Raw genomic sequence first — 27,007 nt, forward strand, 5'->3', positions numbered from 1 at the left:
AAGGAATTAAAAAAAAAAAAAAAAAAAAAAAAAAAAAACTGTTAATTCCAGCTGTACATAAAATAATGAAAAATTTTTAAGGTAAAATACCATTTGAGAACAGATAAAAATCTATTTAAAAGTTTCTCAAATATTATCTGTCATTATATGATTATTTTCAATCTGAATATGATACAGATTTAAATCACTTTATCACAACTAGTAGATGGTAAAAAATAACAAAAATTACCACTTAAAATTTTGTGGGTTATTATGTTTCTTTGAATATATTTCTGCAATAGATAAATAACACATTTAGTGACAACTTGCAAAGTTAGTATTCAATAACAAAAAAAGTCTTAATAAAGTTGACAGTAATGAACAAAAAATACCATAAGACATAAAAGTAATTTGCATATTTGGTTTAATTAATGTTCAGAAATGGTAAAAATGACGCTTATCTGAAAAAATTTTAAAATGAAAAAATCCGTTTTTTTTTTTTTTTTTTTTTTTTCTCCAGATATGTTCAAAAAAGGTAAATTACCATTTGAAATCATATTTTTACAATTATTTAAAAAACTTTTGAAAATATACAAAAATATTTTAGCTTCAGTGAAAGGTCGAACACAACTGTCATGTTAATTTTAAACTATGGCTAAATGACAAATAATGCATAAAATAATTCTAGATTTTAAGAGAGGAAATTTTTCTTATTTTAAAAATAGCTCTTGGCTTATATTTCATATTTACAAACGAAATTGCACAAACCAGTACCAGTGGAGTACGTGATAACATTCTAATTAAAGTATGGTAAGGCTTTAAAAAAGTCTTTTTAATTTATTTGTACTCTAACTGAAGAAGTTGAAGTTTAAACTACAACTTTTTAAAAAAGAAAATAAAAAAGAAACATAGTTTTAAATTATAAATCATTACTGTGATTTAAATAAAAATTCAAGATCTTATAGAGTTTAATCTTTTGACTTCTCTTGACCAACTGTAGTATCATAAGCATACTCAGGTAAATATTTATTCAAAAGGTCTTCAAAGAATTCTTCAACTAATTTTCCTGCACAGTAGTAATCTGAATCTTTCTGTAAGGGAAATAAATGAATAAATAAACAAATATATAAAAAGTTAGAAGTTATAAATGATAAAGCTAAAAATTATTCTGCATATATGAAATACATACTGTGCCTAGTTTTAACATATTTTTAAAAGGAATGTACAAAATATAAATAACTATTATTGAATTATTATTGATAACTATGACTTATTATTGAATTTCAAATATGCACAGATAAAAATTTTCCTGACAAGATGAATGACTGAATCCTTTCCTGACAAGATATTATATCAAATGCCCAATTTTCTGAAGTTGCTTACCTCAAATTTCTACTTATATAATCTTAATTGTTACCAATTTTAATTATAACCATGGTACAACAACTTCCACTTCTTGTGTTTTCTTGTAAGCGTATACCTGCTGTTATGTGTTTGCACATTTCAGATTCAGAAAAAGTGTTATTAAAGAAATAACTTCCTCTGACCCTTCGCATTTGATTCTTCTATTTGCTTCCTACTATGCAAATTTAATGATATATTTAACTCCTTGAAGCTTACTCACCACAGCATATTTTTTTTAACATGCACCTTTATCATCAGTAAACTGAAATGATCTACACAAGTAGTTCTCAACCTTTTAGACTAACCACCTAAACAAAAATTGAAAACCTTTAGTACCACCACTACAAAGCACTATTACCACCACCACTCTTGAACAAAGCTCAGATTGCATAAATTTACAAGTGCTAGAGGACAAACCCAAATCAGGATGTCGGGATTTGAATTTTTGAATTTAATAGTTAAAAATACTTTTCTTCCTTCCGTACCACCAGTGGTACGCGTATCACCAGTTATCCCTGATCTACACTTTAAAATGAAGAGAAATAATTTCCATAGATTAAATATATTCTTCAGACATAAAAAAGATCTTGTAAAATAATGTTTGTCTTGTATGGCTTCTTAGCGTGCCAATAAAACAAAGATTTTTATAGTAAAATAACTGCAGAAAAGTGCTAAACACATTTTTTAAATCCATTAAAAGGGAGGGAATATATTTAATTATAGTTTCTCTAAACAAAATTTTAAATCCTAATATAGTAACTGAAATATTTACGTATCCTCAGATTTTTCAAAGAATCTTTATTTTCTTGCCCATACAAAACTTATCTGAAAGTAAAATTTTAAATACCAACTAAAAAACTGGGCTCTTAAAATAGTACTTTCAATGAGAGATTTGTAAATAAATCTAAAATGTTATGTATAGTTAATTAATACACCTATTCCTCGATTTACAGGGTACTCGTTTTACAAGATTTTGGTTTTGCACGGTTTAAAAATTAAGGGATTTCAAAAACTTGGTAATAATGTATATTCAGCTGCATATACGCAAATATATATATTTGAAGTCATTTTTTAAGCTCATTCTTTCGGCAACACTAGTGGCAACAAGGATGGGGATTCTCGGTATTGTAAAAGGGAAACCCTTGTAGTATGTATATGTATTTCATAAAAGCTCTTTGGTTCATGTAAACTAGTGCAGTATCAGTATTTTAACAGCAAAAGCTTGCATCCTTTTTATCTACGTATTTGAATGTTTACTGGGAAGTTTTCAACATTTATATTTTTTGTGGCATTTTTATAATTTATGTAATCTTTTTACATAAATTATAAAAATGCCACAAAGTTTTATACTGCCAAAAGATTTGTGGGGAAAAATCAAATAAAAAGAAAAGTTATTTCTTTAGAAACAAAAATTAAAATATTAGATCATTTACGTACTAGAGAAAGAGTAACAGATATTGTTAAATTTTACTCCATGAATGAAGCCAAAATAAGGACAATTAGGAAAAAATGAAGATTACAAAAAGTGTAGCAGCTGGAACTTGCAGCATTAAGAGCACAATCTCATATGTAAGAGTGGTCTGCACGCTCAACGCGTAATTGAGAGGTCCGTGGTTCGATTCCTGGCGAAGGCGTTGCATATTTTTTCCAAAAAAATACCTAATGTCTCTACAGTGGCGCCCGAACTAAGAGGGTGTTGGATGATGATTCTCCTCACCCAAGATTTGGTGATTGGGTCCCCTAAAAACCCCAGTCGCCCTTTAAAAGGGGGGAGTATATAAGCCTTCTTTGCGAGTCTTCGTGGTGTAGTGGTCTGCACGCTCAGCACGTAATTGAGAGGTCTGCGGTTCGATCCCCGGCGAAGGCTTTGCTAATTTTTCATCTTGCCTGCTTCCATAAAATACCAAGGTTTTTAAAGATTTATAAAGCACTTAAGAATCAGTCACCGTCGACTTCATCAGATGAGAAAAAGGTATCTTTTCCCGCAAGTCATGGTTATTTTGAGAGATTTAAACAAAGGCAGTCTTTACATAACCTAAGACTGAAAGGAGAAAGTGCATCTGCCGATTCGGATGCAGCACAACAATATCCAGGAAAATTTATTGAAATCATTGCCGTCAACTCCTACACTTCTGATCAGATCTTCAATGCTGACGAGTGCGGTTTTTCTGGAAAAAAATGACTGAAAGAACTTATTTGGTTTAGCTTGCAAATCATCTAGTGGTCATAAGATAGCGAAAAGTCGTATAACAATTTTTTTTTTTTCTGTTGGAACGCTTCAGGTGATTGTATAATGAAACCACTGGTTATTAACAAATCAAAAACATCACGTTCATTTAAGGGAATAAACATAAAAAAACCTTCCCGTTTATTAGATGGCTAATAGGAAAGCATGGGTCACTGCTATAGCTTTCAATGAACAGTTTTATAACATGTTTGTCCCAGGTGTCAAGAATTATTTAAGTGAAAAGGGGATTGCCTTTTAAGGCTTTTCTATTAATTGAGAATGCACCTGGTAATCTTCAAGATTTACAACATGAAAATGTAGAAGTTGTCTTTTTACCAAAGAATACAATTTCCTTATTACAGCCTTTAGATCAAGGAATAATTTCGACTTTTAAGGCATTCTATATCAAACAAACCTTCAGTTATATTTTAGAACAAATGGAGAACGATGAATTGCTTACTGTTATGGATGATTGGCAGAAATTTACAATCTTAGATTGTGTTAAGCATGTTGAACTGCCATATACTCAGATTTAACAATCAATGCTCAACGCATGCTGGAAAGCAATATGGCCGGATGCTGCTTAAGATGAGAATGCTAGATTATCATTAGAGCACGAATATTCCCAGATCACTAAATTGGCCCAAACTATAGGAAGAGAAAGTTTGAGGATTTAGCTCAGGCAGATATTGAAGAACTAAATGAATATAAGTTAGTTAACATGATCTATGAAACAAACATGATGAAGACATCGATTCTGATGAAGAGCAATCTGAACCAGTTGCATTCACAGGAAGAGTCATCCGGGTAGGACTTGAATTGGGAAGTAATTAGGTAATCATTTTTTACAATATGTCACAAATGTTGAACGAGCTCTCCGATTCCAAGCGGAGCTTAGTAAGTGCTTAAATCCATATAATGAGGTTTACAAATATTTAGGAATAAAAGCCTAGGCAATTGGTTAATTACAGATTTCACGGCAGCGCCGGATTTAGAATTTTTCCTAGGCGGGGCAAAAACTTAAAACTGCCACCCTTACCTATCTTCCTTTAAGTTTCTCTAACAAATTTCAATTTTTTTTTAATAAACATAGAAATAGGTAGGGTTTCAGATAAAATGTAAAATCCATTTTATAGAAAGAAATTCTTTATGTACCATTTTTTGTTATAAAAAAGTATACATAAGAAATTGTTTAGTTTCTTTACTTATGGCAAAGCATAAGAGGGCTATCTGCCTAAGACGAGAGATGCCTTCGCTGAGGGCTTTCGAAGAGTAATTGGCTTGTACGCAAATTACGCATATGTGAAACAACCGAAATGCCCATGGAGCCAGCAAATTTCGCCGGGACTAATTCAGCTGTCTCTCAGGTGCAATGAAATAATCAAATTTACATTTTCCCTGAAATAGGCATTTTTTCAATAGTTGCAGCAATAATTGCTCATACTAATAAATGATACAAATAGAAAACGACTCAATACCAAATACTAAAATAATTCAGCACAGTACAAAAATGGGAATTACACATTATTAAATAATTAAAAATTTCATCTAAACAAATATAAGCAAATTACAAATCACTAATGAAATGGATTGAATAATTTTATACCAATTTCTCTATACTAACAGTAAGTTTAACCTAGCACGTTAAAATTCACAATAACGCCTTTATGTAAACTACTCAAGAACTCTATTATAGTCCTCACACAGCTCGATAGCATAATAAATATTTACATATTCACACTAGTTTTGCACTGTAACAATCAAATTTACATAGAAATTCTCTGAAATACGCAGTTTTGCAATGTCTGCAACAATAACTAGCCAAACTAATGGAAAATGATTCAGTACTAAATACTAAAGCAGTTCAGCATAGTACAAAAAATAGGAATGACACATTACTAATTAATATCTGAAACAAATATATACAAGTTACAAATCACGAATGCAATGGATTCAGTAATTAACACACCAATTTCTATAAATTAACAGTAATTTTAACACTTTAAAATTCCATTTCACTATAACGCCTTTATTTAGGCTACTCAAGAACTCTACTGTCGTCCTCACACAACCCGCTAACAGTATAAATATTTACATATTCACACAAAAGAAAGAGCTCTTGGTTGGTATGTTATGGCAAAGCACCCCAAGGATATCTGCCCCAACCAACTTGTTCGCTTGCAATTGAACCTAGCATACAGCGGTCTTCAAGTAGGTCACTAGTACGAGCAAATTTTCAAGATAAACTGGCTCGTATTCACGTTACATATGAGGAAAAGCCACAAAAACTGTCATGCAGCCAAATCATTCTCTTGAATTTGAAACTTCAGTCAAATTACCAATGTTTAATGACTTTACCGCTTGATCGCTAGTGAACGCACATCTCTTGAAATTAGTCTTATGAGATGCTGTGTGTTGAACAATATATTAAAGAAGAAAGAAGGTACAATATTAGTAAATGCAAAAGTGTGCTGAATATATATTTACATATCTGGTAAATGAAATATATTTATCTCTATGCAGTAATGAAACATTATATCACAAAAATATCAAGGAGTAAAAAATGTAATCAAAACATTTGGAGCATTTGCTATTATTTCTGGTATGGCTGAAAATTTTTATAAAAATTGTAAATGAGCTATACTATTGATCACGCTAACTTGCATTATAAACAACGACAGTTAGAGATATTATTAGCATAACTCAGCAAAATAATAAAGATAGATTAAATTAATAACATAAATAGTTAGACAGATTCCAAAAGTTTCACGACTCTTGTCAATGAACTTCCACGTGTGCCGCCCCCTTCGTCGTACGGAGAATATCAAGTCGATATTCAATTTCACGCCAGGTACCGGCAAGCATGTCGGCATTCACAGAGGCTATTGCGGTTGTAATTCTGGCTTTTAGGTCATCAATGTTTATATCTTCATTATTTTATGAGTTATTAAACATCAAAATGGGTCCGGGACTTTATAAACACCCTGTAGTTTTATTGAAACCTAAACCTAAACTGAAAATTAAGATGCATACTAACGATTCATCAACACGAGGACGTTAGAAGAATCTTCTGTTAACTAAAGTTATGATGCAGAACTTTCTAAAAATTATCATTTAAATACAATTTGGATAAATTTAAAAAAAAAAAAAAAAAAAAAAAAAAAAAAAAAAAAAAAAAAGCAAGTTTAAAAAGAAATGGGTGAACAGGAAATTAAAAATTTTAAGCGATGAATATAAGGAAGTTAGAAATTTTTTGTTTAATTATGAACATCTTTCATATGTTCATAATTATTAATTAACTGTGTATTATAAATTAAATGTGTTTCATTGCATATCGGTGAGAGAAGTAATTGGAAAACAAAATAAATATTTAAACCAAGGATGTCAAACTCGCGGCCCACAACAAATATTTTTGCGGCACGGCCAATATATCGGCAAATAACAATATATAATAATAAAATAACATATCGACAAAGAAAAAAAAATGAAATGTTTACTGCTAAGTAATTAACGATAATTTATTCAGTGTTGTTAGATTACTCACAGCGAGCTGACACACACACTACTTAAATTACAAATGCGTGTGAGTAGCTTGCGTTCAGCTACCTTCGGCTTTTGGGGAACACGTGCACTCAGAACTTCTATGCATCCCCCGACAGCCGAATGTGGCCGAACTCAGTCTCAATTTTCTAATCAGAGTTTTGTACGATATATTGGTGCATGCATGTGCATGCGCTTTGCTTTACTATTAATTATTACTTAATTCATATTGTTACGGATTTCATAGTTATTTATTTAGTTAGTTTTTTTTAAATTTAGAATTGTAATTAGATTTGCTTCATGTTGCCTTAGCAACGCGGACGATTTTTGAAAAGACAGCTGCGTTGGAAGGTTAAAAATAGAACAGCGCGTGCATTTAATACCTAATAAATAAATATCTCGTAATTGCTGTTGCCATCCACAAAAATCTAGATATTTATAGATGTTTCCAGTATATTCGAGAAATTAATTATAAAGCTTATAAAAGCCGAGAACAAACAACTCATCTCAGTAGTAGCTGTAGTTCTAGCGAAATGTTTGTTTACTTAATGCTGTGATTGATTTGTAGCGATTTCGCTGTGAGATAGAATTAGTTTCTCTGTTTTTAATTGATTTTTGCTAAACGTTTGACATTTTGTGATATTGTTAGAATATTTTTGAAGAAATATTTCAGCATTTTGATTTATCTCTTGTGGAAAGAATAAATTTTTGTTAACTTTTTAACGTTAACCGTGTTTATTCCAGCCCTTTGTATTCAGTATGTCTATATCAAAACCAAGTGGTAGTAAAATTAAACGAAAAATCGCTGACGAACATAGAATATTCAAAGTAAAATGGGAATTAGAATATTTTTGCTGTGAAATAAAAGATAAAATAATCTGCTTGATATGTAATAATACTATTAATGTATCAAAGTTATATAATATTAAACGTCATTACGAACGACACAAATCGAAATATAACAATTACGAAGGATTAATGAGAGAAGGAAAGTTGAAAGAGCTCAAGTTAGGAGTGAAAAAGCAACAGTCCATGTTTAGTAAAGTATTGCAAGAAAGTGAAGCGGCGGTACATGCAAGCTACGTCTTGTCCGAGTTGATAGCTAAACATTCGAAGCCTTTTACTGAGGGTGATTTCATCAAGGAATGCCTAATGAAAGCTGGAGAAATTGTTTGTCCTGGAAATGTGAAGGCTTTTCAATCAATTTCATTGTCTCGAAATACAGTTGCGGAAAGAGTTACTGATTTAGCCGCGAATTTAAGTGATCAGATCAAAGCAAAATCATCTAGTTTCGAAAGTTTCTCCATTGCCTGTGACGAGAGCACGGACATTAGTGGCAAAGCTCAATTAGCTATGTTTCTTCGTTCTTGTGACAAGAATTTTAACATTTTTGAGGAATTACTGGAACTAATACCGATGCCTGGTACTACCACAGGAGAAGATATATTTACTTGTGTTTTTGGACTTCTGCAGAAATACAATCTACCTTTGGCAAAATTAAATTCTGTAGCTACAGATGGCGCTCCATCAATGACCGGGAAAAACAAGGGCTTTAGCATTACTAAGAAAAAAACTTAGTGAAATTCACGGTTCAAACATTCATCATATACATTGTATTATACATCAAGAAGTTCTATGCACGAAAGTAATAAATATGGAGAATGTTTCGTCATATATAAAAAAAGTTATAAATTTTATAAGATCTCGAGGTTTAAATCAGCGTCAATTCACTGCTTTCTTAAGTGAGTTAGATAGTGAATATTCGGGTTTGTCCTACTATACCGAGGTAAGTTGATTATCTTGCTCCAAGATTCTCAAACAATTCTGGGATTTGAAAGAAGAAATATGTCAGTTTTTAAAAACGAAAAATCAAGACGTAAGTTTGTTTTACGATCTAATATGGATACAAGATTTATCTTTCTTGGTTGATATAACCAAACACTTAACCGATTTAAATTTATCATTACAAGGAAAAGATCATATCATTACGAATACGTTTGACATAATTAAAGCATTCAAATGTCAACTAGTTCTTTGGGAAAAACAACTTAAAAATGCAGATTTGACGCACTTCCCGACGTGCAGCATGAACAAATCAAGTTCAGATGATACTTGTTCGTATCAAAAATACGCAGAAAAAATTGCAAATTTAACAACTGAATTTGAAACGAGGTTTAATGATTTTAGTTCCCTCGAAGACAATTTTTTTTTTTTTTTTTTTTTTTGTTTTCTTCTATTTTCTCAATAAGTATAGACTTAGTACCCAGCCATATGCAAATGGAGGTGATCGAGATTCAATGCAACTCAAATTTGAAAGCATTGAAGTGGGCGTGCCTGAATTTTACAAATATTTACCAGCCAGGTTTGAAAATACTCGAAAATTCGCATATGAAATTATTTCCATGTTTGGTAGCACTTATCGGTGCGAGCAGTTTTTTTCAGTCATGAAAGGTAATAAGTCTCCTATTAGAAACCGTATTAATGATGCTCACCTTGGGTCAGCGTTGAAAGTTATCACTGCAAACAAAATTCCTCCCGAAATAGGAAAGATAATAGCAGAGTAGAGATGTCAAGTATAATAAGGACGTAAACATTAAATTTTTCTTGTTCTTTTCTATATAAATATATATATGTGTTTATTATTGTATTATTCGAAATAAATCTACGTTTCTATGAATATTGATGTTTTTTTTTTTTTTTTGCGGCCCGCCTAAAGTTAAACCTTGTTTGTTTGGCCCAAGTGTACCTATGAGTTTGACATCCCTGATCTAAACATTTCGTATATTTCTTAAAATATGGAGTCTGTAAGAAAGGTTAAGTAACTTCAACTTCAGTGATTAAAAATTGGAAAAGCAAATAACGGCTTAATATGACATATATTATAACAATATTTGTATGAATTTAGAACCGTTTAACAAGCCGAATTTTGGGATTCAATGAAAAGAATTTTTAAAATTAAATTAGAACTATTTACCTAAAATGGTGAATTTGAAATTTAAAATCTAGGAAAATTCATTAATATTTATCTAGACGACAAAAAAAAAAAAAAAAAAAAAAAAAAAAAAAAAAAAAATTAAACTGCGCTACAAATTAATATTAGTATCGTAGTTTCTTCTCTTAAAACCGATATTTGATACGTTGATTTAATATATATAGTAGATATATGTATCAATTTCTTGTAGGTTCATTCATTTATCTGGTTTACATATGTCAAAACTGATATATTAATTATTACATCCAAAGTGAAATTAAATGTGGACAAGTAATGTTAAAACTAAATAGGAGAAAATTCAAATTAAACTCGGTTATTACACTTCTTAAAATTACATCCATAAATATGGATGGTAATTTTAAGAAACACGATAACTCAGTTTAATTTCAATTTTTTCCTATTTAGTTTTTGACATTAATTGACCACTTTTAATTTCAAGAAATTGGAGATAATATTTTAGTACATTATCTATCGCTTTGCAAGATCTTAACTACTTAAGTCCCAATTTCACCTTTATATAATAATTGTCAAAAATAACATATAGCAGCTAAAAGTTGTGACTTGAAAATTTTTTAATTCCTGTAAAGCATAAACATGTTCTGATTCATTATTCTTTATTATAAAAATATAATACGAGTATAAAAGAAAGTAATTCGTTCGTAATTCATAGGGACGGTCATTCGCCTGAGTCTGGTCCGAGCAGTCACACGTGAAGGTTCTCTTAGCACGGCTCTCGGTTTTACCAAGTCGATTTGATTTTTCTTCTACGATCAGTTGTTAGCACATAAAAGGTTGCTCACCGGTCTTAGTGACCAAAGAGTAGTAAAAAGGCCTTAGTGCGATTTTACTGATTCTTTGCATCCATTTTTCCCTGATGACTGAACTGGTTTAAGGACTTGATCAACATGTCATCGAGCGAAGATTGGTCAAACCAATCTTCGCTCGATATGCGGAATTAACTTCCAAAGAGAAGGATTAACCTTTGACTGAGGATGAAAGAATTGATATGGATTCTCTATTAAAACTTCTCCCTAACCTATCGGATAAAGTACGAGCAAGTCTGAACTCTGCACGTGGCTCTGAACTAGGCTTAGCGCAAGTCGGTTCTAACCGGTTAGCGTCTAATGAAATTGATTCCCATCATGCTGATGTCTCCCAACATTATATGCATTGGACTGCTGTTACCAAAAATGCGAAACGTACTCTGAGCGATACTGAATCGGACCCTCCTGAGGTTCAAAACAAATTTGATGTTCTTGCGAACATAGCTGATGATGACTCCGCATTCACTGCTGAACAGTACACGCACAGTACCAGACATGAAGGTGATGTAGATTGAAACGAAATCCCAAACCGAAGGCTCCCAAAAGTTTAAAAATCTCGCCTAGTCAGGACATTGGTAGTAAAATTACACATACATTGAGTTCTGAGTTTCCGGTCATCAGCCACGATAATGTGGCGCCATCTCGTGAAGGAACTGAGAAACAGGCTGCAGCGAGTAAGTCTCAAACCGAAAACGCAGCGCGACCAGTCAGTTATCCAGATGAGGTCACGTGCCCGACTGGGCGAACTGATGCTCATATTCCCCAGGCTGGCGCAACTCAAATAAACACCATGGAGGAGAGACTTAGTGAAAATGCCACTAATGGTGAGGATAACAATATTATGGACACGGACGCTAGTACGTCTAAACAAAATACAAGCTCAGATGAAAACATAGAAGCGGAATTTGTGAAAAAGTCACGGATACCACCCATAACTGTTAAAGTAGATTACCCTACTTGGAAAAACATAGCTAGGGCACTTAAACAGAGAAGCATTGAGTTTAATAAGAATAATAAAGGGATTAAAATTTTCATCAGAAACCCTGAACATTACAGGTAGACTGTTACTTATTTAAAAGACACGAAAGTGGAACATCACTCTTTCACGCTTCCTGAGGATAAAAACATAAAAGTAGTGATAAGAGGTCTCTTAAAGAGATACAGATACGGTAGAAATACAAGAGGATTTAGGATACAAAGTTGAATCAGTTAAGCAACTTACGCGCAGAAGAAAAGGGGAGGTTATTAAACTCCCGCTATTTTTAGTTACTCTGCCTAAGAAACCCAAATCCAAAGCTATACACAACGAAACTCACTTATGTGACCTACGAATTAAAGTCGAAAATTATAAAGGTAGATCGGGCACGCTACAATGCTATAGGTGCCAAGGATTTCATCATACGCAAACTGGCTGTAACTATGCACTCAAGTGCGTGAGATGCGGAGAGGGACATTTGTCCTTTGAATGCCCTAATAAAATCTCTGACTTGCCACCATGTTGTGCGAACTGTAAGCAATCTCACACCTCGAACTTTAGGGGGGGGTGAGATGCTCCCTAAACAGAAACAGGATAAGCCAAAAGTCTATACTAGTAGGGTTATAGAAAATAAATCACTTGCACAAGCCCTGTCTACTGGTTTGTATGCACACACGATCAAGGAAGCAAAAACTGTTTTTGCACACCTGGCCGAGCTTGTAGCGGTCATAAAGAGCTCCGGCTTTCTTTTAACACAACAAATAGGACAAAATGTACCTACACATAAGAACAAAACTACCATAAATCAAGATCTTAATGGATAGGTATACCGCACAAGGAGATCCTATAAAATTAGCATCCTGGAATGCTCATGCCATTCAGAACAAGTTGACGGATTTTTTAAACTTCCTTAACAATCACAATATTTATATTGCCCTTGTAAGAGACTTTTGCCACGCCATGCCTGCGTATAAATTTGCCTAATTACCGCACATATAGGTGCGATCGTTTGAGTCACCGGGGTGAGGGGGCCGCAATTTATGTGCGCAACTCGCTCCAATCCTGTTTGATTAGCCAAGATAGAAACGACGGACATGAGATGGTCACAGTCTCAGTGTACTTACCGCAATATGGTAATTTGAATTTCATTTCATTTTATAATCCGCCCAGGAAACTACTGACGGAAAGTGTTCTTTCCAAACTTCTCTATACTAACGGGTGATCTCAACGCAAAGCACTCCGAGTGGGGGTGCCGTAAAACTAACCAAAATGGTAAGGTCCTCTATGAATTTATAAATAATCACCCAGTTGCCCTGCATGTTACTGAGGAGTATACGTACAGATCACAGAACCCAAGAAATGCAGACCTTCTTGATATTCTTCTGACAAATACTTCAATCCCTATTTATACTGAAGTAAAGCACGAATTGAGCTCTGACCATATACCGGTCATTGCTTACCTAGGCACTACTAAAGAGGCAGAAAATGAAATGATCCGCACGACTGACTGGAATAAGTTCCAGAAGTTTCTCAGAATCCGCCGATCTTTGATACTCTGAAGTCGCGGAAAGATATAGATGATGCAGTTGATACCCTCACTGATTCAATCAATAATGTTATTGAAAATGCATATAGACACGTGAGAAGAAATAATAACGCTGGCATTCTGCCACAGGAAATTAGAGAGATGATCAAGGACCGGAATAGGATGAGGAAAGCGTGGCACCTTACATGGAGTCCTCACGTTAAAAGAGATATGAACAAATTAAATAAATTAATAAAAAAGAAAACAGATGACCATAAGAGAGATGTATGGGAGGAAAAAATTCAGAATCTTAGTCCTAATGATGGCACTCTCCGGACGTTCATGCGTAACTTGAAAAGGCAGCGTACATGCAATAAGCCGATTTATACTGAAAACTCTGTTGCTCTCAATAATAAAGACAAATCGACGGTCCTTGCGGACCATTTAGAAGTGCAGTTCAGACCTAACATGACGCCCATGGACATTAATTTTGTCAATGAGGCATGCTACTTTGTTAGGGATTGGCTTAATGCCCCCACTGCTAAGAAATACATGGCCATTGCTACCCCCAGTGATATCAAAGAAATCACAAAGAAGCTTAAAGTCAAAAAGGCCCCTGATTGATGGTATTAATAATCACGCACTTAGATATCTGCTCTGCAATGTTGTGACAAAATCCACGAATATTATCAATGCGTGTCTTAGTCAATGCTATTTTCCCACAAAATAGAAAATGGCAAAAGTTATTTTATTGCCTAAGCCCGGCAAGGATAACACTAAGCCAGATGAGTACAGGCCCATTAGCTTGCTTCCGGGACTAGGAAAGGTCTTTTGAGAGAATAATCTACAGCAGATTGAAAAACTATACTGAATTACTGCCTCCGGAACAATTTGGTTTCCGGAGAAAGCTTTCTACAACGAAGCAGCTGGTTCGGCTCGTCGAGTTTTGTGAGGATGCGCTCCACAAGAAACAAAATGTCGCCTTACTCATGCTAGACGTGGCGAAGGCATTCGACCGCGTTTGGCATGAGGGGCTTATTTATAAACTTATAAATCCCCCTATGGATAGAGAGCTGATTCAGCTAATTATGTCTTTCATCACTAATAGGAAATTCACTGTGGCTATTGGAAAGGACATCTCCAGTTTACGCACCATGAATGCAGGCGTCCCACAGGGCTCCATTTTAGGGCCTGCCCTGTATTTATTCTATGTTTATGACTTCTCTAGGGCTTACATTGGCAGAAATCACTTTCTTGCGTGCTATGCAGACGATACGGCATTAGCCGTAAAATCCGCAAACGCACACCATGCAATCAAGAAGTTACAGAAGCTTCTACCAGAGGTAGAAAAGTGGTGTACTACTTGGAGGATTGCTATTAATGCCAGCAAGTCGCAATTATTAATGATAAGGAGGAAACATACACAGTTGACTATTAATAGCAAGCTCTCCTTATTCTCTGAAGAGATTCCTAGAGTTAGTAAGGCGAAATATTTAGGAATAATGCTAAATGAAAGATTAAAATGGGGAGATCATATAACAGAGGTCAGAAGAAAATTTTCACTGTCGTAAATAGTCTCATCCCTATATTGGGTAATTATTCTAGCTTAGACCTCAGGAAAAAGAGGCTAGTATATATCACGGCAATTAGGCCATTGATGACTTATGCGTCGCCGGCCTGGTGCACGGCTACCAAGGAGGATATAAAAAAGACTTCAAATCATGCAAAACAAAGTCTTAAGGCTTATCATCCATGCTCACTTTTTTGTGAGCAATGCTACACTGCACTGTAACTTAAAACTGGACACTCTAGAAGAGCACCTGAATAAGATCAACAGGAAATTCTTCACGAAACTACGAAATACTGAATGAAGACGCCAAACTGCGCCCACTTGCGGCCTACCTTATCAGGGACCCGAACTTTCCCACCTAGTGGCCACCTATAAATAATGTACCTAATGTGTTTATTAGCATTCTTAATTTTGTATCTTACTCATTTATTGTACTGTGTATTTCTTAAATTCACTAGTTTTATTCACATTATACACTTATTTTATGACTCCCACTTAGTCACGCCTTTACCGAGCCGGTTACTTGCTAGTGAGCTCTTGCATTACTGGTCTTCCTATTCTTTATCCGTCTTTGCTCCTCCTTACGGCGGACATCATGCGAAGATAGTTCTATGTTATTGTACCCATCTGGCATAAATTGAGCCAGATAAACTACTGATCTCAGTGGTATTCTGGCTATAAGTTATCAGTCAGTCAGTAATTCATAGTTTCTTCTTTGTGTGTCACCGCTCGTACATTAAAGTGGGGGACTGAAAAGTTGACCACTGTTAGTTGTCGAGGAGAATTGAGGAGCACTACAATTAATTCTGCGAAGTTGGTATACGGGCACGACATTTTGAAGCGAGCTTCCATAAAAGGGACAATTATCCGTTTTGGGAAGGCAAGCAAACGGTAGTGAAAAATCAAATGAGGTTGGTCAACACCCCCCTAGACCTATTATATTTAGGCGGTGTTGGGTTGGCAGAGGCGCGAGCCTCGAGCGCAGGGTCGTCTGATCTTGTCAATGACGCCTGGAATCCCTCGATTGTCCTCTCTCTGTACAGTCGTATTCGGATGCACTTAGCTTTCTTTTAACTGTTTGTTTCATTAAAATGTTTCTTAGTAATTAATTATAAATATTCTTAAAAGTGGTCTTTAAAATTACTAATATTGTATCAAAAATTAGACAACATTCCAAATACGATCCAGTAACACGCTTGAGTTTGCCGCCCACAGAAGTTGCCATGGAGGTAGGAAGTAAAATAGAGTAGCCCTAAACAAGTTTTTTCCGTACCCCTGCTCTGAAGCACCGGTGATCCCTACGTGGTGACCAAAACATTGGATCATTTACCATTGAGTTCAATGAGATTTGAAGCGTTCGGATGTAAATATTTTGTAATTACGTCGTAAATATACATATAAATGTATATATTTTCTTTTTCTACAACACTTCAGAGTCCTAAGTATATGAAAACAACATATTTTTAAACAACATTTCATTCTGAACGGAATTAAATGCTATACTTTTCTCAGGACAGTTTTCTCAGAATGGTTTAATTTGAATGAAATATTTTCACAAGTTTTCGTTAATTACATTAGAAAAAAAAATTAAGGTAATTCGATTTTATTCGGTTAAGGTACAAAAATTAAGATCAAAGTTTATTGTATTATTAATATTAAAATTATGCATTATTTCTTTTCTATTTATAGAGCTTCTTCCTAAAATACTTTCTTAAATATGACATGATTTTTTGGCTTCTGAGGCATCTTTTAAATCGAAAAATGTAAGTCAATTTATAATTAATGCTCTATTCGGTTCATTTTAAATTAGAAAATTATTAGGAATTAGCGAAATACTTTAAATAGTACTTGACTTTCTCTGAACATTTCTGAAAGGGAATAAAATGAGTTTTTTTTTTTTTTTTTAAAGTATTATTTAAAACTCGTAACTGAGTTATTATAAAATGTAAGGGGAATAATTCTTTTAATTATACTTATCAGATTTTTTTTTACCCTTCATTTCAACAATACATATTCCAAAACTCTTTATTACGTTCTTAAGTGCGCATCTCATAGCATTTGCTTTACAATACCTTTTAACAGATTGCTTTCCAATACGAACAATTCTTGCTTAAATAGTTTTATAACGTATTTGTCAACAGGATTTCAATTTATGTTTACAATTCAATATTAAGGTTATTATATATTTAGATAACATTTATAATCATTATAAATTAGATACATTTAATCATTAGATTTCTTCACAGTACTTTCACAGTTGTTTATAAGTGAATAAATTCTTCATTTCAAATACATTTATAAATAATTTAATGACCTGCGTATGTTAAGAAGCCAGCATAAAACTCGAATTTCCGAGAAAAAAAAACTTGCGTGGGAAACATTTAACAATCTGGAATCAATAAGAGGACCGTTCATGATCGGACCTCCTTTGGCAGGATATACAAATGTTTTCACCTCCGTCGATTACCCTATTTTCAAATTCTTAATAAGCTGTCTTGATGATGTAGCACGTTCGCATCATCTTGACCGCACATGGTACTTCCGCCAAATTCGCAAATGTATACCTCTTCTGTTCCACACATTTGTGTAAAACTGTACATAATTTTACACAAATGTGTGCTTCCAAATCAAGGGAAAGCTAACTTATTGGCATATCTGTGTGTCTATTTATTAATTTGAACGAGGATTGCAGCATTTGATGGTAATTTTATTTTTAATTAACTCAAATAAGTAAAACGTGTAAGCCCAAAGTGATTATTTTTCAGATATATAAAATTAAAACGATGAGTTTAAAATGGGCAGCAGTAAAGCCTCTCCTCTAAAAATTTTAAAAGGTACATGTTAAATAATATAGGATGTGAAAAAAGTTTGTTTTATTTAAAACATTTTGGCGTTTGGAAAATAAAATAAAAGTAGCGAATACTCTATCAAGGGTATAGAAAGACGTATACAATTTTAAATGTACCATAAGGTATTTTTCATTCTTTAAGCATAACATTTTTCTTAAATTCTATATTTTTGTAGTTCAACAGCTTAGAATTTTATAAAACAAATTCATAATCAAAATCGCTGTTGTTAGTTATCGAAAAATAACCAAGATGTGATTTTTGCGTAAATGTCACTAAACTATACAAATTGCTATTATCCATCACACTATGAATGTTTCTTTTATGCGAAAGTGTCCCTTTTTCGATTTGTATGGAACTGTCGTGTGTCGAAATACTATCAGAACCCTGTCAAGCGAGCTTCTGAATGTAAACAAAGAACACCCCATCTGGTGACCCAAGCTTCAAAGCAGTGCTTCACTTCTAGCGCCCGTTGGCCCCTCCTTCCTTTCCTACCTCCATGGAAGTTGCTCCCCGAGGTACAGAACCCGACTTGCCCCTCTCTAGATCCGGGACTGTTTCACGGTCTTGACGATCTGAGATTTTCTCTAATTCTTTAACCATTGAAGCAGAATATTATCAAGAACGCTCAAGTGATGAAAGTGACATCATACTGTTATGGGTTTTGTATTGATTTATTTAGTTTGCTATTTTTAATAGAATTGTTATTAAATTATTTTACTTCCCTGTGCACGTGCCTTTTTTGAAGAGAAAGCTACAAAGCGGAAAAATTAAAAATACAGGAGCACTCGCATTAATAAATAGATATCTCGTAATTGTATGCTTTGCTTTTCGGGAAAAGCCAGGAAATACCAGACAATGCTCGTTCTGATTAAAAAGGTTATAAAAGCCAGAGAAAGCACATCTCAGCTCAGTTGTTTTATGAGTTTTGTTTAGAAAACTGTTGTTTACTGTAGCAGATTCACGGTGAAATCAGATTACCTTTCTCTATTTTGATTTAGTTCTATTGAACGTTTTTGGTAGTTTAAAAGATAAGTACTTTTAGATATTGCAATATTGTACGAATATTTGAGGAAATTTAAGCATTTTGTTTTTATTTGTTGTGATAAAAATAAATTTTATTCACTTTTCATCGGACTTGTGCATTCAATTCATAACGAACCCGTAAGCACGCAACAGTACCAACCAAGAAGAAAAGACCAATAGTTCATGAAAGTGATGACAGTGATTAAACTTATAATAATAGTTTTGAATGATCTTATATTTTCCTAATGCAAAATAAAGTAAATATGTACTTCTTTCACCTACATATATTTGTTATTTTATGAACGAAGTATAACTTTATTTATCTTAAGATGTCATACTTTTGTTTTATGTAAATAAATAGCTAAATTATGCACATTTAAGTGCGTTTTTAGTTTTACCCGGTTTTAGGTAGCAAAATCCAAGATTTCCACGGTTTTGTGCAGAACCTATCTTCCGTGTAAATCGAGGGATGGGTGTAATATATCAAACTCATCATACAGATCTTGCATATGTGATACTATGATGATAATCAGAAGAATCTATTAAATCAGAAGGTAACGATTTAAAAATCACGCAAGGATCAAGCTCAACAGAAATTAATGTTAATAATTAAATTTGTTTTCGTTGTTTAATTTAATGTATAACACTGAATACCCCAAAAATTTCTTTAAAATGTTTCAATTTTATTAACTAAATGAACTGACTAATCTCATAATGAAAGGAATTCTAAAAGCAATAAATATTTTTGTAGATTATTTGTATGGTAACTGACTACTGATATTTAAAATTAATTTAAATTAACCCATATTAATTTTTATTTTTTCCAAAATGACCACATATAAAAGTATAATTTATTTATATCACTTTTCACATTCCTACTACTAACTTAACTTGATGTTCCTGTTACTAACTAACTGTTACTTAATAATATTATCCAACAAATGTACAAGAAAGAATGAAAGAGAACTTTTCAATTCAAATTTTAGCTATCTTGAATATTTTAGCACCAATCCTCTATTGATACGAGAATACAAGCACTTTTTGGCATGCATGTTTGATAAAATATAATGCAGCTTATTATAACAAAATTCATTTTTTAATGTACAGTGATGTGCAAAATTATCTATATGCACAAAAACCATAATCTGTGAAAAGCTGTGGAATAAAATTATATTAATTTATTTGTGATACACAGAATTAAACCAATTAAATACAAACTGAAAAATAGGATACAATTTCGTATGGCATAAAATAAAATTATGAAAATATTAAAATAAGAGTAATATGCAATAAATTAAAAAACGGGAATATCTCTGAAACAAATGCAGACTTCTGGTACTGATAGTAAATGCGGTTTTCTCCAGTTCTTGCACATATATTACATTCAAGGTTTGAATTACAAAGTAAATTAAAATTTTGATAAACAGTAAGTTCCACTCCTCCATCAGGATACCCCCCCCGGGGGTTGACTGTGAAGTACTGCCTAGGACCTGTACTTAGTCAGTGTCGGCCACGGGGGGCACATAATCATTGAACTTGGCGGTTCCACATGCTCCAGAGGAGATACCTTGAGACGAAACTTCATTGGCCAGCCTGGGTGGGTCAGCGTAAATCACGGAGCAGTTGGTTCTGTTGCTCGGTGTGGGACGGCACCGAATTTGCTAGGTAATGTCCTGCTGCAAATTGCATCCCACATAGTACTGGCAGGTAGCATCTTTGACGACCAGTCATATTCCCAAACTTGGTGCCCATAGTGCCCGGTCGCGGTGATACCTGAGAACCGGGAGTAGTGACCCTGCACGCCCAGGAGTTAGTTGTGGCCATTGTGAGACAAAACTTTTGAAGTCTGCTCTCCGGAGTGGGGCCCCGGAGGAGTAGCATATTGACTTTTCAAGTCTCGAGGGACTTAGGATTGGCAGACCCACTCCTTGCCTAATATGGGGGTTTTCAGCTGGAGCCAATCTGTGTAATGCTGTAGGCGGGGCACGTATACAATTCTTCTTCTTCCTTGCTCCATCAGGATGGTCTTCAAAGCACTGAGATCTCTAGGAGGTTAAATTTACTGTGCGGGAGCTCATCTGATGGTGTTCTGTAAATTTTCTATGGAAGTCACATCACCCCAACCCCCGCAAAAGCCTTGAATTTCAAGAACTTCATTAACCAGGTTTGCTACATGTAGATATCAATTATCATGAAACAGCTGAATATTTAAATTAAATTCATAAAAATATCATGCAAGAGTTTTTCTAAAAAGGATTCAGGAAGATGAAATCTTCCAAGAATTCAAGGGAAAAAGAATTCAGCTTTTTTGAGAGGGGAAACGAGGAAAAAATATACAACTACTCTGCATAAAATCCTCAGATTTCAGTTTCAATAAAATACCTTAATGAATAAGACATTAAGTCCGCAACACTAGATGTTGCAGACTGAATAAGTCAATTCTCAAGTGTTAAGTTACCATCAAATTTATGATACTTTTTTCAATAAAAGTATATGTGAGATGAGTTTTTCTTCCATGGCGTATCATACCATAGGCAAAATTTAAAGATACAGTTTCATATGGAAGTTTTAGTTGGGCAACCAGACATCTGATCTACAGAGTGTGCATGAAATCTGTATACCTCATATGGATGTGAGTAGTGATGCCTCATCCTTAGCAGGAGCACTGCATATCTTTGATTCTAGTATGATGATATATCAGTTCGCTTCACAGAGTCTGTTTGATGCCATCTAAAGACTCTTTCTGAATACTTGGATCAAAGAATTGCCAAGCTGTGTTTGTCTTCAGGAAGTCCTAATATTACACGACATTCTGAAGTTTAATCTAAGTTCACAATTATTTATTTAATAAATACACACAAAAATACACTATGGGAAACTTTCCCAAAACTAACCTTATGAAGTTTGAATAACATGGAAAGCCAATTTGATGGTGTGTGCATTTAGTTATGCAGAAATTGCAGAAGGGGCTAATATGGACATTTGGGATTCCTAAGAAGTATGGTCTATCTTCTTGATGATAATGTTGGCACAGATATGTTGTTATTTGATGTACATATTCAAACCCGGTTTAGGAAACCCTAACACCCACAGTTGCGGGGAGCCTCGAGCTTGAGAGGGATGCATAAATATCAATAAAACTAAGCTGAACTTCTTACTGAAACAATACATATACACTTAATTTTTTTAAAATCTTGTATACATTGAAATACCCAATTCAACAGTTCAAAACTAATACCACAAAAAATCGCAGCTGTAAATGTTTTGTCAGAATGTTTAGAATTTTACAATCGTATTGACACTGCACATTTGCTTCAGACTAAAGGATTTGAAACTCACATTCAAATTCATGACTTCAAGCGTAATAATCCAACAGTGGAGTCTCCATAAATTACTTTCATTACCATCACCAGTATCAGAACCAAAGAGCTGAACAAGGTTATCCATATGCACTAGATGATCGCAAATGTGTTATTAGTCTGCTTATGGATGTGGACCTTTTCACATTTTGACATTCCTTGTAGAGTCATTAGGTTTTTTGCAAAGTCAGGAAAGTGAAGAAATCCGCAATGCCCTCGCTGGGACTCGAACCTGCACCTCTCGAAAACGCGCTGAGTATGCCACCATTACACCTCGAAGGCATAAGAACGGACTTTCTAAATTTTCTTTTGAAAATTTGCAAAACGATATACATTCATACAAAATTATACAGGGTGTCCACAGATGTTTACCTGGTTGCAAAGCATGATAACTTATGACTGTGCACATATAACACAACATGCACTGAATTTCAAATGCATAAACTCTCTTAAGTTTATAATCATATTAAAAACGTTTAATGAAATCTCGTATGCCCCCCTGGTAGCATGCAAAATATTTAACGAATACTCAGTTACACACCACACACTTCTTCTGACATAATACCCCTAGATTTCTTTCTTTGGGGCATGTTTAAAACATTGTGTCCCACACAACAGTTCCTAATATCCAGTCTGTGACACCACAGATGCTATTCACGAAATGACACTGTAGAGACATTAGGATTTTTTGGAAGCAGAAGAGACGAAAAATTAGCAACCACCTTCACCGGGAATCGAACCACAGACCTCTGAAATACCGGCTCAGTGTGCTGACCACTACACTACGAAGGCATGCTAGGAAAGTGGGAGAAATATCTTATAACACAATATTGAAGAATGTGTGGCATAAAACTGAATATTAATTGGAAATTTTATGTGTTACCAGGGGCGCATGTGGAAATTTATTAAATGTTTTCAACATAATAATAAATTTTGAGGATTCATGCATTTGCGGTTCAATGCATGTTTTTCTATCTGCACAATCATGAATTATAATGTCTTATAATAAGGATGAACACTTTTGCAGACATTTTGTATGTTCCGAAGGTTAGCTTTAAATATGTTCTTGGCCCATAGATGGCGCCACTGTTTTTTATTCTTCTATAACTGTGCACTCCAATAAAACTTTACTTGTGTTCCAAACTCCCAACAGGTATGTTGTGTATTATTTATTCTCATGTATGCAAGTAACCACTCTCTGCTATATTGAGTTTCTAATAGGTTATGGGCCCGGGCCAGATTAAGAAATGAGGATAAGTAATCTAATGACTAGTTTTTTTTTTTGTTTATTTAATTCTATTTGTAAATTTTTAGAATTACTTTAACCAAAATTGACCACATGGTTATGTTACGGTTAGCCAAAGCACATGGTTGCAAAAGCTTAACTAGTACAAATATTTTTGACTGTTAATTATTTGGGCAAATGTTTCTTTGAGAATAAAATTAATTCAATAGAAAATTTATTTGAATTTATCTCAAATTATAATTTTTTGTCTCTTGTTGATTAAAGTTAAAAAAAGGAAAAATGCCAGGGGGAGAAGGTTAATTTAGTCACAAACAATTGAGTGGAAGGGAAAATTACATGGATTGCAAATTTTCCATGAAAATGCATCTTATTAAATTAGATTTATGGGCTTATGTAGAGGGTACAAAAGAAGATCCAGTAAAGGATACCAAAGCTCTGTCATATATAGTTGAAGGGGTAAGTGAAATTATTTTCAATGATATAAGGGATTTAACAAGTGGAAAGGAAGCTTGGAAAGTATTAGCTGAAACATATGAGGATAAGGGAATCACAAGAAAGGTTTCAATAATTAAAACATTAATGAATACCCATTATACTGATTGTAAGGATATGTCTGACTATTTACATAGGGCCATTTCAGCTTCAGTTAAAATCTACTGGTGTTAAACCTGATGAAGAATTAATTGCAGGAATAATTTTAGCTAATTTACCTGATAGGTTTGAACCTCTTATAATGGCTTTGAAAAATTGTGGTGAGGCAATAACAGTTGACAATGTTAAAAATCGCTTGTTAGCCGAAGATTCAATACCCCTAGTCAATGAAAGTAAGGAATATGCATTTGTTAATAAAAATATTGGAGGCAAAAGGTACTTTAAAGGAAAATGTTTTAAATGCGATTTGTTTGGCCACAAAAGCTCCGATTGTCAGAAGTCACCTCTCAAAAAGGGTAGATATAATGAAAACAAGTTTAACAAAAAGTCTAATGTTGGATTAAAACATAAAAAAGGGGGAAGAAGCTTATGTAGTGGAAATTAGTGTAGCTAATTCTAATCCAGATTCCAATATTTGGTCCATGGATTCTTGTGCTTCTTACCACATGACTCCACATAAAGAATTATTAGATGATTATCAGGATGCTAGTATTCATCAAATAAAAACAGGAAGTTCAGTAATAGAAGTAGAGGGTAAGGGTAAAATAACTTTCCTCTTATCCAGAAATAAAAAAAAGGGAGTCTGTAACTTTTAGTAATGTTTTACACGTTCCGAAGTTAACAGCCAATTTGCTGTCCATTAAGTATTTAAATAAAGTATTTGGAATGGTTAGTACTTTTACAAGTGAAAGATGTTTTGTGTATGATGGTAAACATTTAGTTGCTACTGGAACAGGTATGGGAGATAATTTGTATTCTCTTGATTTATGTAATGAGTGGGCTTTAATTACTGATAAAAATATTTCAAATGAATTATTACATAAAAGGGTGGGCCATTTAAGTGAAGGAGGAATGACCAGATTAAAAGATATGGTTGAAGGTTTTACATTTAACGGAAAATTGTTAAATTGTGTGTCATGCATTAAAGGCAAAATGCTTAGACAACCATTTCCCAAGGGAAAAGCTAAGCGTGCAAAAGAGTTATTAGGCATACTACACAGTGACCTGTGTGGGCCGATGAATGTTACATCAATTGGTGGTTCTCGCTACTTTACTAGTTTTATTGATGATTTGTCGCAAATGACTTTTTATTTTTTGAAAAATAAATCTAAAGTTTTTGAAAAATTCAAAATATTTCAAGCATTTGTTGAAAGGCAAACTGGCAAATCAATCAAAATCTTACACTCAGATAATAGTACTGAGTATGTAAACAATGAGATGGATAACTATTTAGCATCAAATGGAATTCAGCATCAAAAATCTATTCCATTTACACCAGAGCAAATGGGTGTAGCTGAACGTAGTAACAGAACTCTTGTAGAGCGAGCACGATCAATGTTGGTGGATGCTCACCTTGATCAAAATTATTGGGCTGAAGCAGTGCAAACTGCAAATCACTGTAAAAATATATCTCCAACTATTGCAGTTGCAGGTATGACCCCTTATGAAAAATGGTATGGGGATAAGCCAAATTTAGAATACTTTAGAGTATTTGGATGTCGTGCATTTGCTCACATTCCAAAACAAAAACGTAAAAAGTGGGATATAAAAGCAAAGGAATTAATGCTTGTTGGGTACTGTCAGGATAGAAAAGGCTATCGATTAATAGATCCCAAAACTTATGAAATAATAAATGCACGAGATGTACAATTTTTGGAAAATGAAATGTACTACAAAAAGGCAAGTAATATGCCAAAATTCTATGATGAATCCTCATTCAGTGGAAGCGTGATTACGACATTTTCAGATACTGAGAATGCAATAGCTGAAGATCAGAACGGTGAATTGAAAGGGATGGTTAATGATAATACTCAGTCTAATCATGAATTAGTTAATGCTAGTATTAAATCTAATCACGATGAACATAATACTGCTCAAAATGACAGCCATGACAACAGTAGTGTAGTTGATGAGCTACCTACATTGACTAGAAACAGAAAACTTAGATTCCCAAATAGTTATACGGACTATGAATATGACACATACGGGATGCCAGAAATGCCAATGCCAAATTTAGATTGAATGTGCTTTGTTAAAGCTTTGGCAGCAGCAACAAATGGTGTGTATTCTGAACCGAAAACCATTGATGAAGCATTAAGGGGCAATGATGCAAACCATTGGAAGGATTCTATATACGAGACTATATTAGGCCATATTAAAAACAAAACATGGGAAATAACAGATAAACCTTATGATAAGAACATTGTAGATTGTAAATGGGTTTTCAAAATTAAATGTAATTCAGTAGGCAAGATTGAAAGATATAAAACACGTTTAGTTGCTAAGGGCTATTCTCAGATTGAGGGAATAGATTATACTGAAACATTTGCACCAGTTGTCCGATACGTAACATTAAGAGTTTTATTAGCTTATATGATTGGGAAATTGACCAAATGGATGCTGTAATGGCTTTTGTACAGGGAACTCTAAATGAAGACATTTATATGAAAATTCCAGACAGTTTCAGAGAATTTTACAAGCAAAACTTAAAGGGAAAGGTCCTAAAATTAAACAAAGCATTAGATGGTTTAAAGCAGAGTGGTAGACTATGGTACCAACTGTTAGAAAAGGGTTTAATAGAAATGGGACTGAGGTAAAGTTCTTTTGATAGTTGTGTCTATATTAAAATAAATGAAAATAAAGATCTTGTTATTGTTACTATTTATGTTGATGACTTACTCATTTTTAGTAATAACATAGAACTTAAAAATTGGGTAAAACAACAACTTAAAGAAAAATTTGAAATGAAAGACTTGGTACCAGCAAATTATTGCTTAGGAATTAAAATTGAACGAGATAGAACTAAAGGGTCCATTAGCCTTAGTCAAACTCAGTATGTAGA

At 33.7% G+C, this 27,007-nt stretch overlaps 1 protein-coding gene across 9 annotated transcripts in view; it reads right to left on the bottom strand.

The window, feature by feature from the left end:
- Positions 1 to 491: 491 nt before the first annotated feature.
- LOC118194869 (transcription intermediary factor 1-alpha-like) overlaps positions 492 to 27,007 on the bottom strand; it is a 219,359-nt gene continuing 192,843 nt past the window's right edge. For 7 of the 9 annotated variants that reach the window (XM_085822433.1, XM_085822434.1, XM_085822439.1 and 4 more), the window contains one exon: positions 493 to 1,070. In XM_085822433.1, coding sequence (XP_085678559.1) covers positions 948 to 1,070 — 123 coding nt within the window. In that variant the 3' untranslated portion in view covers positions 493 to 947. Of the gene's footprint in view, positions 1,071 to 27,007 lie in introns of all 9 variants that reach the window. The other 2 variants (XM_085822432.1, XM_085822435.1) reach the window with 2 other exon arrangements.

Source organism: Stegodyphus dumicola, chromosome 8 (genome assembly GCF_044657685.1).
Source record: "Stegodyphus dumicola isolate Sdum_Otavi_A_Nest chromosome 8, ASM4465768v1".
In the NCBI taxonomy this organism is placed as follows: Eukaryota; Metazoa; Arthropoda; class Arachnida; order Araneae; family Eresidae; genus Stegodyphus; species Stegodyphus dumicola.